General features: G+C 43.9%; 2 protein-coding genes across 3 annotated transcripts; one reads left to right on the forward strand and one right to left on the reverse strand.

The window, feature by feature from the left end:
- The first annotated feature begins 7 nt into the window (after positions 1-7).
- Positions 8-8,840, forward strand: LOC109889376 (isocitrate dehydrogenase [NADP], mitochondrial-like). The gene is made up of 11 exons (XM_031822795.1): positions 8-322; positions 3,751-3,842; positions 4,472-4,637; positions 4,821-4,981; positions 5,061-5,204; positions 5,561-5,697; positions 6,995-7,146; positions 7,282-7,394; positions 7,694-7,791; positions 8,173-8,265; positions 8,449-8,840. Exons 1-11 carry the CDS (start codon positions 208-210, stop codon positions 8,531-8,533), a joined length of 1,356 nt encoding a protein of 451 aa, XP_031678655.1. The 5' UTR covers positions 8-207; the 3' UTR covers positions 8,534-8,840.
- A 50-nt stretch (positions 8,841-8,890) lies between these two features.
- LOC109888848 (zinc finger protein 710-like) lies at positions 8,891-17,305 on the reverse strand. Of its 2 annotated transcripts, none has more exons than XM_031822793.1 (5): positions 17,236-17,305; positions 13,444-14,946; positions 12,049-12,240; positions 11,788-11,962; positions 8,891-11,175 (listed from the first exon to the last, which is right to left on the reverse strand). In XM_031822793.1, exons 1-5 carry the CDS (start codon positions 17,278-17,280, stop codon positions 11,012-11,014), a joined length of 2,079 nt encoding a protein of 692 aa, XP_031678653.1. In that variant the 5' UTR covers positions 17,281-17,305; the 3' UTR covers positions 8,891-11,011. The 2 variants fall into 2 exon arrangements, with proteins under 2 accessions (XP_031678653.1, XP_031678652.1); XM_031822792.1 differs by having other exon boundaries at positions 8,918-11,175; positions 13,414-14,946.
- Between the last annotated feature and the right edge of the window lie 277 nt (positions 17,306-17,582).

The raw sequence follows: 17,582 nt of genomic DNA on the forward strand, positions 1-17,582 counted from the left end.
GCAGGACTAGAATGAAAGTCATAAATATTCTGATTGGGGATGGTCAATTAGAAGTCCCTCCCTCTATCACTTTTTTTTTTTTTTTGTCGTATCGTCAAGCGCGTAGAGTGGGGAGGTGCTGAGTCTATTGCAGTGCGCGGCATTTCATTTCGACCCTTCTTTGCTCGGAGTTTGTCGGGTATCAGCTGCTAGTAATTTAGGCAAGCCATGGCTGGATACTTGAAGGTCCTCAGCTCTCTATCTAGGTCGGCGGCCACTTTCTCCAAAAACCCCGCGGTACTCGCGCCAGCTGCAACCTTCCAGAGTTTGCAACAGAGGAACTGTGAGTTTTGAGCAAAATGTCCGACCTTTAACATGGTTACATGATATTTTACAAAATCATACAGAAAGTGAATGTATAATGCTTAACGCAAAACCCCGTCAAATAACGTTGGCCTATTCACTGTGTGGAAGCTAGCCATAGACGGAAGAGGAAGCGAGGCTTCCCACTCATTTTTTCTGGTTCATATGTGTGAACTAAAAGTAGACCAGACCCAGTTTTAATCGCATTGGTGGCTTAGCTAGTAGTCTAGCTTTCTCGCCGTTACTTTTAGCTAGGCATCATCTTGCGCCATATTTGGCCAGTTTTGGATTGTTTGTTGGTGAAGTAACTGTTGCTACCATAATGAAATATTCGTCAGTTCGTTAAATTATCCCATTAATGCAGAGTCCCACATTTGCTCGGTGAATGGAGCTAGGTAACGTTAGTTGTCACAAAATGAACTCTCCTCGCAAGCAAAGTCAGCTGCCTTCCCTAGAAACCGCTAGCGAGGGGAAGATAAGAGGGTGGAGGGAGATTTCTTTGTCTGCGTCACTATTGGCCATAAAAATAAATCACATTTGCTTTGGCCTAAAAAGTAGAGAGAATGTACATACTGTTAAATAAATCAGCCTATCTCGAGATTGGTTTAAAATACTCTAAATAGTTTAATCTAAAATGTGACCATTTCCATTCGCCACGCAACCAAACCAATTGGCAGCAATTGAATCGAAGACTCCAAGCCACCTGCCCATGCCAATCATACATGTGAACTGTGTAAACACGCTGTAGAAATGTGTCAATCAATTAGAAATAGTGAATATACATTGATACAATTGTTTCCAAACAGTTTTCAAAAGTTTACACCTCCATTGTTTGAGCGCTAGCTACTTTTTTTTTGCTAAGAAACTTCCACAAGGTCAGCCTATAGTGGGACGCTCTGCAATGGCTGCCACAAGTGTTCAATGGCCCACCAAATCCTATTTTCTGCAGCAGCATAACTAAATAATGTCTGAACTGTGGTGTCGATCTAGGAAGCTGTTTTACACGCACTGTAAAAATAAATTTGACCCTCTTTGTCCTCCTATATAACCTTCCAGAATAACTTTCAAATTAGAAAGTCCAAAATATGGTATTTAGGTTAGCTGTTTTGTTAGATAGCTTTAAGGCCTATAATGCCCTGTCCCCTCTATTTGACTTTGAAGGACTGTATAAAGTAGCAGGTCAATTGAAGGGCAGTTCGTCTTCCCCAGTCTGCACATTCTACAGTCAGCTGTCTCTGAATCATGATCCTGATATTCACTGGATTGCAGAAGTCACTGATGTGTTTGTATAAGGTTATGTGAGGATTGAATCCAATTGAGGGGCTCTAGATAGTTTCAAGGCTTTGGTCCTGTTAAAGCAACACACTATCTATCCAGTCACATACCCTTGTGGTTGTTAAGGACAGATGTAAAAGAAAATTTAAAAAATATAACAATGATCATGAATGGAAAATGTTTCAAAATATGGGGTATTTTTTTGGGTCATTGTATTTTGGCGACATTATTTGACACATTTTCATGTCTTGGGACCAGTGTTTTTTTGCCTGGTCATGCAATACAGATCATTGATATAAGATGCTAGTTTAAAAGTTGAGTGATATAAATAATACAGGAAATGGTGTCACAGTGGCACATGTTTTGGTCATCTTTTTGTACCATACACAATCCCTTCAAATCAATAACTACTTTCATTTGCTACTTTTAATGTGTCTTGAAGAGTAGCCAAGTGCAGTTATGAACATAGGGCCTACATTTTAGTAATATGTTTTAAAATGACCATAAACACAATCGTAACAGATTTTAACTAGCAGAATATGCATAGCAAAGGTCTTGACCTTTGAAAAGTTCAGCTGTCACTACATATTCCACTTAGTTGTTAGAAACGGCATATAATCACCTTTCACCCATCCCCCTACAGACTGATGTCTGCAGTGAATTTGATCTATACTGCTTGTGCAGATGGATTTAGGTGTTCTGTAATTCAGCCAAAATCATCAGCTTTAAAAAAAAATATGAGTTTGAGCTTATTTAAAAAAAAAAATTACAGGGACAGTGCATATTAATCAATGTTTCAGTAAAAGTGACTGTTTTAGCCAGCTGGCTATTTAAAAAAAAAATGTATATCTCTACCCATTATACATTGCAGCAAGACACAGCTGGGGGGGGTAAATCTTTCTCATTCAGACTTCACCTGGTGTCTGTATGCTTTTCACACCTGGTAAACTTGTGCTCAAAACACATCTTCTGAGTTCTGCTACGTGTTCACTACAGTATTATAAAGGATAACCTAATCCTTGCCTATCACAATTGGCTCTTCAGGCAAAGTAAACTATTGTCTCTCAATGGATGAAGCTAACAGGCTTGCGGGAGAAAGAATTAGGCGATCAGTCAGTGTATATACCCAGGTCTTTGCTTGCGTGCAAGGTTAGCCTATATGGGCCTTGTTTTACAGTCTCTTTTGCTGCGAGGGTTTGTTCATGTCCAACTGAGTTGTGAGTAGGTTGTTTTGACAGGTGCGTAGTTGCAGTAAAGGTCTCATGTTCGTGTGTATACTTGGTATCAAGGTTGTCATACAGCATAAATCCACGTGATGGTGTTATTTCATCATTCCGCTGGATACCGCCATTTTGTTTCTCCTTAAGTATAAACACTATTCTTGGATGTCATGGGGAGCAGTGGAAGCATAGACTTGGCAGGAACATTAGAAAGTCACTTGATTCCCTGCACCGCCCCTCTTCCACTCTGTCTCCACTGCATGGTCTAGCTGGGAGAGTGGGTGAGGGCCTGCCTTCTTCCAGGGACACTAAAGGGCAGAGCAGTGTGGAAGCAGAGACTTGTTTTACTAGATAATTGGACTACTAGTCTGGGTGAATCAAAGGGCTCGATGCATGGCAGCTACAGATGAATGAAAATAGAAATGTCTTGCTGTCAATATTCTGTATGTATGGGCATGAAGAGAGCTGAATATGTTACTGTCCATGGAGAGATGAAACCATGACGTCTAAATGAAAGTGCAGTCTCTTTGTAGGATGAGGTGACTTTGATCACACGACTCCCCTAATTTAGAACCAACTGTTTCTTGAACCCTCACAAAAGGCATGAGCCTATTCAGGGAACATTTCCCGAGACCTTTAGACGCCGTATAGGCTATTCATAGAGACCATGTCAAACAAAATATTCCATTATGTACTATTGGTTGTCATAGTTCTTCGGGGGCCATGTTGCCAGTCCAACAGATGTATTATTGTTATATATATATAATTGTATGTCGTAATAAGCTATAATCAGTGACGGGTTGCTCAGCAGTTTTTGTGCTGAAAACACGCTAACGTGCTCCTTACTAATGTGTGTAGGTCACAATTGTGACGACAGGCAGTCTCCATTTAATGTACTTTTTATTTTGGACAGATGGGGACAAGCGCATCAAGGTGTCCCAGCCTGTGGTGGAGATGGATGGAGATGAGATGACCAGGATCATCTGGGAGTTCATCAAAGAGAAGGTGCTGAACTTGGAGGGGAGGGGGACGACAGTGGTGTCTGTGTAGATTCAGAGTGAATGACTATGTGCCTGAGTGTAGGGAGATTGTCTGTATGATGTGGGAGGAGGGTTTTTTGTAAGGTTTGTCACCCATTGGCTACTCACCTCTGGAGAGAGCAGAGAGCAGATGGTGCGTTGGCTCAGTCTGAACATGGAGCTTCAATTTTAAATGTGTATTGTCCCCCACGTAAAACAATATATCACACTACACATGAATGAAGATACGATTATTACATCTATCAATAGATATGGTACAATCTATATTGCATTAAGTTATAGTATTTTTAAAGATTGTTCTTGTAAATTTGACTGTTTTTGTATTTGACCTTTTAACTAGTCAGTTAAGAACAAATTCTTATTTATGATGACTGCCTAACCCGGGCGACACTGGGCCAATTGTGCTCTGCCCTGTGGGACTCCCAATCACGTCCGGTTGTGATACAGCCTGGAATTTTGACCCTTATGTGCTTGGACTGGGTTGCGTCCATTCTAAGTTCACTGACATAAACAGTGTCTGAAATCCTGTAGAGCAGTTGACAATGTAAAGAAAGAATGAGTTCTGATTCCTGTCACGATGTTCTGCTTTTCCAGCTCATCCTCTCCAATGTGGATGTGGAGCTGAAGTACTACGACCTGGGTCTGCCATACCGTGACCAGACTGACGACCAGGTCACCATCGACTCTGCCATCGCCACCCAGAAGTACCATGTCGCTGTTAAATGTGCCACCATCACTCCTGACGAACAAAGAGTAGAAGGTATTTGAATAGCATATAAGCAGTGTTTTATAGTTTGCTATAAAGGTTTAATTCCCTCTCCAAATGCACTTGGCTTAGAGAGCAATCACACATTGCACTATTTTTGTAGTTAAACCGACAATAGGAACCTATGGTTGGTGTTTTAAATGTTGCTGTTTTGTGAGAACTGTCGTTTACCATCAGAGTTCAAACTGAAAAAGATGTGGAAGAGCCCCAATGGAACCATCAGGAACATTCTGGGAGGCACAGTCTTCCGTGAGCCAATCATCTGCAAGAACATTCCCAGGCTTGTTCCAGGTTGGACACAGCCCATCACCATTGGCAGACATGCCTTTGGTGACCAGGTCAGTTCCTTCTAAATTGGAGCCATTTTAATATTTGTATCTTCATTGTGTTATTTGTAACCAATCCATTGTTTTACAGTACAGAGCAACAGACTTTGTTGTCAGCCAACCAGGCACTTTCAAGATGGTCTTCTCTCCTACTGATGGGAGCAAAGGCCAGGAGTGGGAGGTCTACAAGTTCCCCGGAGGTGGCTGTGGAATGGGCATGTACAACACAGATGAGGTGAGTTCAGCAATGTGGTTTGTTTTGCCAACTAGATTTATTTTATTATAATTTGTCAGACTTTATTTTGCCACAGATTTTTCCCTTCATGAAATTATAGCAGTAGTGAATGGAGTGAGTTGGCCTCCTGTAAACATGCCTTAATACTGTTTGTTTACCATCACAAGCAGGATTTTGTTTGATTTTATGCCGTCAGAGGTCATGTGGCAGACTTTCAACTTGTCTAGTGGAAATGGAAGTGTGAATTGGGGGCTAGTTGAGGGTTAAGAGATAGAAGGTTGTTAACCTCTTACTGCTGCTCATATGACCTACATGCTACGCTAGTGGAGACCTTTGTACACTTTCTATCCCATCAGTCTATTTCAGGCTTTGCACATAGCTGCTTCCAGTACGCCATTGGCAAGAAGTGGCCCCTCTATCTGAGCACCAAGAACACCATTCTCAAAGCTTATGATGGCAGATTCAAGGACATCTTTGAGGAAATCTACCAGGCGTTAGTATTTGTTGCTTTTTATGATCTCATTAGCCTCAACATGTATTGGGCTGTGGTCCTGGATACTGATTGGTTGAAACAGGATTCCAGACCTGTGAATATAAAACAATTAGGCAGTGAAATACCAGTACCTCAGACTTTAGTTAATAAAGTGTGCATGGCTAATATTGGATTTCTAGCATATTGGCCATTATAAACTGGGTGGTTTGAGCTCTGAATTATAATTGGCTAAAAGCTGTGGTATATCAGACTGTATACCACAGGTATGACCAAACATTTGTTTTTACTGCTCTACTTATGTTGGTAACCAGTTTATAATGGCAATAAGGCACCTCGGGGCTATGTGATATAGAGCGGAGGTGTTATAATGCTCTATTTACTGAGATTCTAAAATGCTATTTAGCATCAGTAGACATGCAAAACTACAAATCTCTGCAAGCTCCTGCATGTCATATTTTAGCTGACACCTTTGCCTACAGGTTTTGTCTGTTTAAAACTTGCACAACACAGTTCACAGAATTTTCCATTTAAAGAAATGTTGCCAATTTATTCATTACTACATTTAATGTGATGTTAGCTAATCTAGAGATTCTTACTTTTGCCTCGATCGGCGGTCTCGTCCAGATCGTCATGAAATTTGTAGTTCTTTATGATAGCCACATTAGCGGCTAATTAGTATTTCATTTTTTTGGGGGGTAAATAGAGGCAACTATATTGGAAAGTCACATTTTCCTAGATTGACATGGTTATCAAAACGTCACGCCAGGGTAAGCCTACATGACACCCAGCCCTTATTTGAAGTGTTTCTGAAATTCCCTATGGGGAAAGATGAATGGTGGAAAGACTATTGGAACCATTTCCCTGTTTGACCTCCTAGGTTTTGTGGGTATTATGACTCATACTGTGGTGCTCTATATACACCGTGGCTACGGGCTGTATCCAAGCACTCTGCATTGCATCGTGCGAAAGAACATACCTTAGCTGTGCTATATACCACACCCCCTCGGGTTTTATTGCTTAAATATACGCCTTAGGGCTCTTAGCCACAGCGTGATTGCCTGGATACAGCCCTTAGCTGTGGCATATTGACCATATAACACAAAACCCCAAGGTGCCTTACTGCTTAAACTTGTTGCCAACATAAATATAACAGTAATCAAGTAGTTTTGTGCCATACCAAGGGGTATATTGTTTGTTATACACCCAGCTGGAATGCTGCTTCAGCATCCAGGACCCAAATTACCCAGGTTATGTTTAATGCAGTGCTCTCACACTACCATGTGTTTTGTGTCCATAGGAATTACAAGCCAGAGTTTGACAAGCTGAAGATCTGGTACGAGCACAGGCTCATTGATGATATGGTTGCCCAGGTGCTGAAGTCCGATGGTGCCTTCGTGTGGGCCTGCAAGAACTACGATGGAGACGTACAGTCTGACATCCTGGCTCAGGGTGAGGGATTAGGAACACCTCTGTCTAATTTCAAATGGAATATAAATTATGATCCAAATGTTTAGTGCAGTAGAGATTAGATTAAGAGAGTCCTATATCAGACTGGGTGATGGACATACTATTTGGGCTCCGTAGGTTTCGGCTCTCTGGGTCTGATGACCTCAGTGCTGGTATGTCCCGATGGTAAGACCATTGAGGCTGAGGCAGCCCACGGCACAGTGACCAGACACTACCGCGAGCACCAGAAGGTTAGACTCATTCTACTAACTTTCATTACAGCCCAAGATCCATATTTAGAGAAACATAAATCATCTTCCGTGGTACGTACAACAGTCCAATTTCAGTGGCTCTATTTGAATGTCTTATGTGAACAGTGCCATCTTGTGGTGGACAATATGCTGCCAGAATGACTTCATAGGATGAAGGAAATGATCCATCAACATGGGATTATTGGAGTTATGTTGTCCATGCTTTTACATAATCTGTAAAGTATCTGTATTTCCACTGGTAAACTGTAACCTAACTTTACCCCTTTATCCACCTTTAGGGAAACCCAACCAGCACCAACCCCATTGCCAGCATCTTTGCCTGGACCAGAGGGCTTGAGCATCGGGGTAAACTTGATGGGAACCCTGACCTGATCAAGTAAGAAATGAATGCATCGTGTCATTTAAAAAAAATACTAATATTGTCACTAACAATATGATGGTGTACTGTCCCAGTGTCCTATTCCATTGGGGCAGCAGTGTAGCCTAGTGGTTAGAGCGTTGGACTAGTAATCGAAAGGTTGCAAGTTCGAATCCCCGAGCTGACATGGTACAAATCTGTCGTTCTGCTCCTGAACAGGCAGTTAACCCACTGTTCCTAGGCCATCATTGAAAATAAGAATTTGTTCTTAACTGACTTGCCTAGTTAAATGAAGGTAAAATAAATAAATTGGTGTTTGCCAGGCAATTGGCAAAGTGTATTTATATTCACAAGCCAATTGTTTTGCCCATTACTGAATCTTGTCTGTTTGACCTGCAGGTTCGCCCTGACTCTGGAGAAGGTATGTGTGGAGACCGTTGAGAGTGGTGTTATGACTAAGGACCTCGCCGGCTGCATTCACGGACTTTCCAAGTGAGCTCCTTACTATTGCGTTGACCAAATTCTTGATCTAACATGTTCATTAATGCATGGATTGTATTATAATCGAGGGTGGGAATCCTATTTCCGTATTGGAAGTTTGTATGATTCTCTGTCTCAGGGACAGGGTCCTGACTGTGAGGACTGAGTAACTTATGTTCTGATCTGTGATTGCAGATGCAAGCTGAATGTACACTACGTCAACACTGAGGACTTCCTGGATGCCATCAAGAACAACCTGGACAAAGCCCTGGGCAAATGAAGGATTTAAATTTGGAGTACAGCTAGCCTGCAAATGACAAATGTCATTCTGTTTTTGTACCTCGTTTTTAATTTAGGTCAAGATATCCACATGCGTATTGTCTGAAGGAAGAAGTCATCTGTAGAGCATTCAGTGTACCAGATTAGGTCCTTCTATTCAGAACTGTGTTCCATCTAGCACTCCTTCAACCTTCTTTCCCCATGTCTCCGAGGTTATATTTATATGTGAAGTACTGTATTATACCTTGGAAGAAACTTGAAGGCCATGTCAAGAATATTTGCTAATAAATCTTCCTTGTTGGATCCTATGCTTGTATTCTGCCTCCATTTTAATCTTGTAAGATAAAGTGCACACTGATTTTAAAGTTTTAAAATAAATTTATTATTTTACAGTATTGTCTGGTACACATTTTAAAGTTTCTATCAACAGCATATTTCCACACCAATGTGTAACACAGAAAGCCATTCAAGTTCCAGATCTTTTTTTTTTTTCTCCATTTGTTTCATCACGAGGTGTTTTATCCCCCACAAAAATGAGCATTTTGTATATTAAGCACACTATATCAACATTGTGTATGGATACCATAATGGTGTTACAACAAATGGCTGCTTCAGACAAGAGGCCATGACTGTGGCAAATCTACCCGATAGTCACGAACTGAAACTTCCCTCTACTCAGACTGGCAGGTACTACAACAGCCCATGCCTTACGTTGAGACTGCAATGTTGTATACTACATCTCTTAATTTACGTAGGCCTATGTATGCAGCAATTAAGCTTTTAGCTGCAAATGTGTACAATTCAAAATTAAACCTTGCATATATACCTAGTTTGCAGGTGGTTTTAAAGCGACGCACAGGGGGAAACAATATATAGGGAATTTCCCAAGTCATTTTCTGCTCGGTCTGTGGCCCTGTCACATGTTGGGAGGTTGTCGTTCATCACTTTAGACCAGTGTGTAGCATGATGGATGGCACAGTCCTGGAGACACAAGGGCACTTTATTTCTGTCTAAAGTTTTTTAGGACAGATCCTGTTGCGATTCACCCATCAAAACCACAATGAGTATGCAGGGGCTGTGTTTGCGTTTGAGAAATGTTGCAGTCTTCCATGAAGGCTTGCATGGGGCATGAATTGTGAAGGATCCTAAAAAAACTACACTAGTGTCTTCTCCGTGGTAATCGTTTGGAAGAATCTACTGAGGGGTGCATGAAGCCTAAAAAGTAATTGCATGAAGTCTGCTATTGGGGGACGTGAAATCGAATGTCCCATCTCTACAAAGCAGAGAGTGGGTGCCACTAGACTGCTATTGTCCTCAGCTGTAGGCTTTGGCAATGTGGCCCAACATTGGTCAGATTCTTTGGCACATGGTGGCTACATCAGCAATTCAAACATATTTTATTTTGCTTTTAGCTCACTTAAAGATGTGGGCTGCATCAGTACAATTATTTAACTCGGGATCAATAACAAAAAAGTCTGCCAATGCAGACACTTCAAATCAAGCTAGTAACATGGGGCCATAAAGTGATGACGTGCAGAACCAGCCAACTCGAGGAGTCTGAATGACACTGGCCGAATGATTCTTTCTGCACATTTAAAATACAACAGAATATGAAATGAGCATCCTATGTTATCTAAACCTAGAACTGTAGTTGAAACTACTCACAGTATAAAAGTAAAACACAAGTAAATGAAAATAAAAGTTGGTTGGCTAACCATCATGAGAACTGCTTGAATGTTATCAGCTTTGGTAAGTGACGTGAACAGAGGACACATTTACTTGACTGGCTTGTATGCATTGTTATATATGTTAATAAAAGCAATACTACTCAGCTGTATTCTAATTTACCCACACAGACTTACTGGGGGATGGCTTTGAATGAGTAAGTGCATTTTACTATTACATTTTAGTCATTTAGCAGACATTCTTGTCCAGAGCGATTTACAGTAGTGAGTGACTTACAGTAGTGAGTGATTACATTTTCGTACTGGTCCGCTGTGGAAATTGATCCCACAATCCTGGTGTTGCAAGTACCGTACGCAACCAACTGAGCCACGTCGGTACCATATGGGTGTTTCCCTACAAAGTGTGCTTACAGAGTTAGGCCACCTCTGGGGATGTATGTTGAGTATGTTTCTCCCAGAGGTTTAGATGATGGTTTATTTTCAGATATGACCCCTTTTTCCTGTGAACACTACATTTATCAATCACAATGTTGTGGCAGCTAGAGCTGAAGTCACATTTCAGCACAAAACAAACAGACCGATGAGAAATCTACAATCCCAAATTACCTGTCTCTCACTCCCAATGAATGCCGGAGCGAGAGAACAGATTCCAGTGTATACGAATGGGCAGACTCCACCACTTTATATCATGCCCTTACAGTGAGTAAAAGCTCATCACATTGCTGTCAGCTGCTAGTGGCACTAACTTCCTTTATTAGTTTACATTTCTACTCAATATGGGGTCTTTTAATCATTCATGCAGTTTTGTAGCGCCCTGCACCCTTGGCGTAGCTGCTATAATACTCAATTTCAGACAGTTTAGCGATGTCTGGTGTGTTGTTACTGGCCAGGTTCTCTCGTTCGCTGAATTCAAAGTTGTCTTCGTCATAGTCCTCCTGGTTCTCTATGTCAGGGGGGGCTGAGGAAGGAAATACACAGACACACACATGAGCCCATCCTGTCGACACACACACACACAAGCCCATCCTGTCCACACACACACGAACATACGAGCCCATCCTGTCTACACAACCACACACACCCACACACACAGCTACTCCCAGCCTCATAGAGGACAGTACAGTCCTCCCCTGCCTCCCTATCCCTCTCTACCGATAGAGACCGGCATGTCTAGTCCAAGCACTTCTATATTTACGAAACACAGAGGGAGGGGAGTGGCAGAGAAGCACCAAAACACTTGTCAGTAGATTACATACATGCTGAGTTAAAGTGCATTAAGGGTAGACTGACTAAAAACACAATGAAACACGGAGCCCACTGAAATGTCTAGTGTATAAACATTCTGTACCAAGAAACAAAAATCACATAACTGAATTAGCTAATTCAAGATCAAATCATAACTAACAAGGTACATAACTGAAGAATAGTATCAATGAATATTGTTAAATCAAATCAAATCAAATCAAATGTATTCATATAGCCCTTCGTACATCAGCTGATATCTCAAAGTGCTGTACAGAAACCCAGCCTAAAACCCCAAACAGCAAGCAATGCAGGTGTAGTTAGTCACCTTGTCCGTCTGGTGAAGCGTCCAGGATGCCGTGTTTGACCTTCATGTGTCGGCTCAGATTGCCCTTCAGGTTGAACTTGCTGGAGCAGTAAGGACACTTGAAGGGCTTGCTGCCAGCGTGGAGGTGCATGTGGCCCAGGAGGTTGTACATTCTGTTGAAAGACTTGCCACACACCTGGAACACAAGAGAACAACACTCAATCTCAACACTCTAGAAGCAGTGGAACTCAACCCATGCTGTCTATAGAGAGCTCTTCTGACCTTGCATTTGAAAGGCTTGACAGGCAGGTGGACGATCATGTGTGTTTTGAGGGTCTGTTTCTGGACAAAGGTCTTGAAGCAGACGTGACACTGGAAGGGCCTGATGCTGGCGTGGATCAGCATGTGCCTCTTGAGGTTAGCAGAGAGGGTGAACTCCCGGGCACACACATCACATTTGAATTCCTTCATACTCTGGGAAAATAAAGAGGATTGGCTCTTTAATTAATTTGGTTGAATAAAGTTGGGTTTATTGTTGATAAACACCAAGTTACGGCAAGTTACATGTTGAAATTAACACTAAGATTGGTGGTTGTTATAGTCATTTATCAGACAATCAAGCTTTCACACAAAAACACACAGATATCATAGGTCAGGAGGTGTAACTGCTGTAGGGTAGATGTGAAATCCTTGCATAATGGCAGCAACTTGATACATACACGTTAGCACCACCAAGTGTTGGCTCTCTAAGCTTGTGATACTCTCACAATATGGAAAGGTGCATGATTAGTATTGAAAAACATGTTAAAACATTAACATGAATGTTTGGATACACCTACATTTTGATGAACGCTAAAAAATACATCGAATTGTTTGTGACAATATGTGTAAGCCAATATTTAAGTAAATGCCCTGTCAATGTGACACTACAATTTCTCCGACTGAGGCTCTAGGCCTCGGATGAATCAGTGTAGAGATCAGAGCAGTGGAGGCTGCTGAGGGGAGGATGGCTCATAATAATGGCTGGAACAAAGCTAATGGAATGGCATCAAACCTTGTGTTTGATGTATTTGATACCATTCCACCTATTCCACTCCAGTCATTACCACGAGACCGTCCTCCCTAATTAAGGTGCCACCAACCTCCTGTGGATCAAAGCATAGACTGTAGCATCAGGCATGAAGGGTGGTATGTGTTTGTATGACAACACACAGCACAAAGCACATGCTGGATTAGGTCAGACCAAACATAACAAACCAAGTATTTGGAAGGCTATGTTTACATTGCAACTGGTTCAGGCAATAGGAATAACAGCCTTTAGGTATTTTGATATACCTCTGAGTTCACCTAACCCTGTCTGTCTCTGCCTGTTAATTCATTCAAGTTACTGGGAATTCATAGAAACAGCTCAGAGAGTGTTGTTCAGTGAGCAGCATGCTATGGATGTTTTCTCAGAGTTTATCGCATCAATCAAGAAATGTGTGAGTCATAAGAAGCGGAGATCTTGATGACCTTCTAGAGCTGGTGTGACCCCTGGGTGACCCTGTGAGAGCCTGGACTACTCTGATACTCTGATCTGGAGTTAGAACAGGGGTTGGTACAGAATAATGTAATATATGGAATATCAAGTCAGTGGGGTTTTAGTACCTGGTCGGCGAGGGCCTGTGGTGTCAGTACCTTGTGAGTGAGGGAATGCTGCTTGAGGTGATGGATCTGGACAAACTCCATTCCACACTCTGGGCAGACGTAGGGCCTTACGTTCTGATGCTTCATGAGGTGGTTCTGCAGCTGGCTGCGGTAGGCAAAGGACTTGTTGCACTCAGTGCACTGGTAGGTGGTGGGGCCCTGGTGACTGGTCTGGTGGCGCTTCAGGTAGGCGTGGGTGGGGAACTCCATGGCACACTGGGAACACACATGGCAGTGGCCGTTTTCGTGTTTGTTCTCGTGGGACCGGAGCTCGCTGGGGTAGGCGAAGCCTCGGCCACAGAAGCGGCAGCTATAGGGCTTGATGTCCGAGTGCTGCAGCATGTGCCTCTTCAGGTGGCTGGTCTGGGTGAAGGCCTTCTTACACACGGTGCACTTGTGTGGCCGGGTGCCCTGGTGTGTGAGCAGGTGGGTCTGGAGGTGGCTGGGCTGCTTGAACAGCTTGCCGCAGTGCAGGCACTCATGGGGCTTAATGCCGTTGTGGCCCAGGATGTGGGTGACCAGGTTGTACTTGGAGGTATAAGACTTCTCACACATGCGGCACTTCCATCTCTTCAGGCCCTCTCCCACATCCACGCAGTAGGACTCATCTATCTGGACGTTGACGTCCAGTCGGTCTATCTGCATGCGCCTGGCTATCCCCTCAGCATCTGCAGCCCACAACATTCCCTGGCTGCCCTCGTCATAGTCCCCCACGGCCATGTCAGCAGACTCATAGGCCACCTCGCTGGACTCAAAGTAGCGGTTCATAACGGGACTGGGACTGTGTCCCCTGTCTCCTCCAGTCTTGAGGTTCAACACTCCTTCTTCCTCCTCAGCTACCTCCTCTTCTTGTCCCTCTCCTCCTCCCTCCCTCCTCTCCTCTGGCCCCTGCTCTGGCCGTACTTCTGTCTGGGTCTGACTGGACGTCTCTCTCACACACACAGCACAGTTACCACAGCTCTGCTCCTCCTTCAGAGGCCGTCTGTGAGTGGCTGGCTCATCTGTCTTGCCTGGGCTGCTACGGCTCTTCGCCATGTGGATGCAGGACGGAGGGGTGTCAAACTCTCCCCGCTCCCCTTTGACCTGAGTCTGTATGTTGGGGACTCTGTGAGGGGGCTCCCCTGGCGCTCCTCCTTCACTCCTGGGTCTCCTGGTCCTCCCTCTGGGCCCGGGGCGCCTCCTCTCACTGCTGTGGGGCGCAGACTCCCCTACAGGCTCAGCCAGGTAGTCCCCGTTGGCCCCAATCAGTTGGTCAGCGTACTCATACTCCATGCCCTCTGGAGTAGGAGGGGTCCTGCCATACTCCCTGGGCTCGCCCATGTAGAAGCCATTGGGGGCGATGGTGGCTCCAAAGATCTCATTCTGGGAGATAAGGCCCAGGACAGCAGCCTGGGCCAGTGACAGCACCACCACGGGTTCTGTCTGTGTTCCTGCATCCACCTGGCCCTCCACCACCTTGGGGTAGCACCGCACCAGACGGCCACTCTCCTCCTCCTACCAGAGAACATACACACAGCACTGATCAGGTCAGCACACAGCAGCAGACCACACCACACAAAGACATGTATTCAACATTGTGAGATTGCTTTATAATATACAACCGTTATATAAGCCACATATTGCTTAAGTACAAGGACTGACAGTCAGATCTCTCTAAGTGATATGTATTCCTAAGAAATCAATGGTAGGTGTGTGTGGTGGGAATAATGATTGATAGTTCATAAGATCCCTGAAGTGGTCTGACACATTTGGTTTTTATGCAACTCCCTCCTAACTCCCAACTCCCTTGCTAGAGACAGTCAGCTGCATTCTGACAACGTCTTGGTTCTTTGCTCTAAATCCAGCAGAGAACATTAGATGGAGGAGATAAGGCAGATCGGTACTCAAGCCCCGTTTCCTTCCTTGACAGCCTTTAAAATCATAAGGAACACAAATGGGATGCAGGCCCACCAGGAAGTGGACTTCTGTGACCTGTCCACAGAGCTTCCTGTGGAGTCCAGAGTGGCCCTGGCCAGGCTGACCATACTGGGTTCATCATCACTGGGCTGGAGGCTGGGGCTATCTATCAGTCCCATTCGTGAGGAGCAAGCCTAGCCGTCTGCCTTGCACTGCTAATAGTAGGCTAACACCAAACACATGGTCTCCTCTCACAGTTCACCTCCACTGCCACAGGGCTTCCGTTACAAGGTGGTAGAAGACATACTCAGTTACAACCATGACAGAAATATGATCGCGAGGAGAACAGATTAAGTATGCAATACTTATACATAAGAGTATTGTTATGGTATACACCAAAAAGCAGCATTATGGTCTACAAATGATTGTGTTTGCCCTCTAGATGATTGAAAAGGCAAAACAGAGTGGAACTAGAAGAACGCTAAATGCTGGCACAACCAAGCTCCAGCTCCATAACAAATGACAGGTCCCTAGTGTACCCCAATACTTTCAGGTAATTTCCTTCAAACCTGGTGTAATGATGGAAAAATACATGAGATAGACCCTAGCCTCTTCATACACCTTAGTCTAGGACCCTCAAACTCAACTCTGTAACTCGTAGCCAGTTCCACTGCATTTTTTCATTGTTCCCCTCTAATCAGGAACTGATTTAGATCTAGGACACCAGGTGGGTGCAATTAATTATGAGGTAAAATAGAAAACCAGCAGGCTCCAGACTTCGTAAGGTAAGAGTTGAGTACCCCTGGTCTAGGACATACACTACAACAGATTACGAGCTGCTATCTTTCATAATACAATACTGAGGAAAGAGACAGAGAGGGGATGGAGACAGAAAAAAAGGAGGAAGAGAAAGGAGGGAAAGAGGGAAGAGTGGGGGGGGTAGACCTGGATGCCCTGGTAACCACATAATTTATAATTACTCCTTTTAAAGTAGTCAGACAGAGACAGACTTTGTGTTTGTGAGAGGAACACAGAGAGTGAGGTGTGTATCTCTCTCCCTGTGTGTGTGTGTGTGTGTGTGTGTGTGTGTGTGTGTGTGTGTGTGTGTGTGTGTGTGTGTGTGTGTGTGTGTGTGTGTGTGTGTGTGTGTGTGTGTGTGTGTGTGTGTGTGTGTGTGTGTGTGTGTGTGTGTGTGTGTGTGTGTGTGTTTGAGAAAGTAGGAGAGGGAGGAAAAGAAAGAGAAAGCGAGATGTGGGCAGGGGAGGAGTGGAGGGAGAGGGAGCGAAATGAGATGCAGAGGCTGAAAGATAAAGAAAGGGGGGGAGGGGAAGGGAGAGATTGAGTGAGCATGTGAGAGAGATGGGGAGAGGGAGAGAAAGGAAAAGGAGAGGGAGGGGTGTGGGAGGAGTGAGAGAGACAGAGAGAGACAGGGTGAGTGAGTGAGTGAGTGAGTGAGAGAAAGGAGGGGAGGTAGAGAGGGGGAAGGAAGGAGAAAAGCACGACAAAATGAAAGGCAGGCTAAATGAAAGACAAAAAGACAAATGACAGAGAAACAGAAAGGCAAGATAGTAATTGCAAGTCTATACTTATACATTTGAAGTTCTATGTGAAAGAAGGTTTAAGACAAATATCAAACAATCAGAACAATATGAAGCTTAGCAGCTTAGCAGAGGTGTGACAGAGACAGAGAGGAGAGAATAGTTAGTAGTCTAGTCTGGTGGTCTACTCTTAGCTGTAAAATATGTTCTTCCTGCAGCACAGTATGAATGTAGAAAAGTAATCTCCTTTGACTTAGAGAGAGACAGTGTAACCACCTTTAAATCAACATACAACATCCCCACTGAACTAGTATTGTAATCACGGTCTCAGTTTAGGCTAACAACTCACCACATTGTTCCTGGTGTGATGTTTGAGGTGTTTCAGGGATCTCATCCTTCAGGAGAACTGAGTGGAGTAAAAAAAATCCGGCTCCTATTTATATCTGTGGGAGAGTGGGGCGGTCCCACGACTCATCCTCCTCCTACTGTTGCTGTTATCAGAACTGACTGTGCCCCCCCCCCCCCCCCCCCCCTCCACACACACACGCACGCACACACACACACACACACACACACACACACACACACACACACACACACACACACACACACACACACACACGCACACACACGCACACACATACGCACACACACACGCACACATACATACACACACACACACACCATTTCTTTCTC

The sequence above is a fragment of the Oncorhynchus kisutch genome, linkage group LG4 (assembly GCF_002021735.2).
Source record: "Oncorhynchus kisutch isolate 150728-3 linkage group LG4, Okis_V2, whole genome shotgun sequence".
Lineage (NCBI taxonomy): Eukaryota > Metazoa > Chordata > Actinopteri > Salmoniformes > Salmonidae > Oncorhynchus > Oncorhynchus kisutch.

Coding starts and splice junctions, on each gene's coding strand:
- LOC109889376 (XM_031822795.1), top strand. CDS start 208: ATGGCTGGATACTTGAAGGTCCTCAGCTCTCTATCTAGGTCGGCGGCC. Junction 7,147..7,281: donor GTCTGACATCCTGGCTCAGG/GTGAGGGATTAG, acceptor TGGGCTCCGTAG/GTTTCGGCTCTCTGGGTCTG. Junction 7,395..7,693: donor ACTACCGCGAGCACCAGAAG/GTTAGACTCATT, acceptor ATCCACCTTTAG/GGAAACCCAACCAGCACCAA.
- LOC109888848 (XM_031822792.1), bottom strand. CDS start 17,280: ATGAGATCCCTGAAACACCTCAAACATCACACCAGGAACAATGTG. Junction 14,947..17,235: donor ATCACACCAGGAACAATGTG/GTGAGTTGTTAG, acceptor GTTCTCTGGTAG/GAGGAGGAGAGTGGCCGTCT. Junction 11,176..11,787: donor CGCTTCACCAGACGGACAAG/GTGACTAACTAC, acceptor TTCCTTCCTCAG/CCCCCCCTGACATAGAGAAC.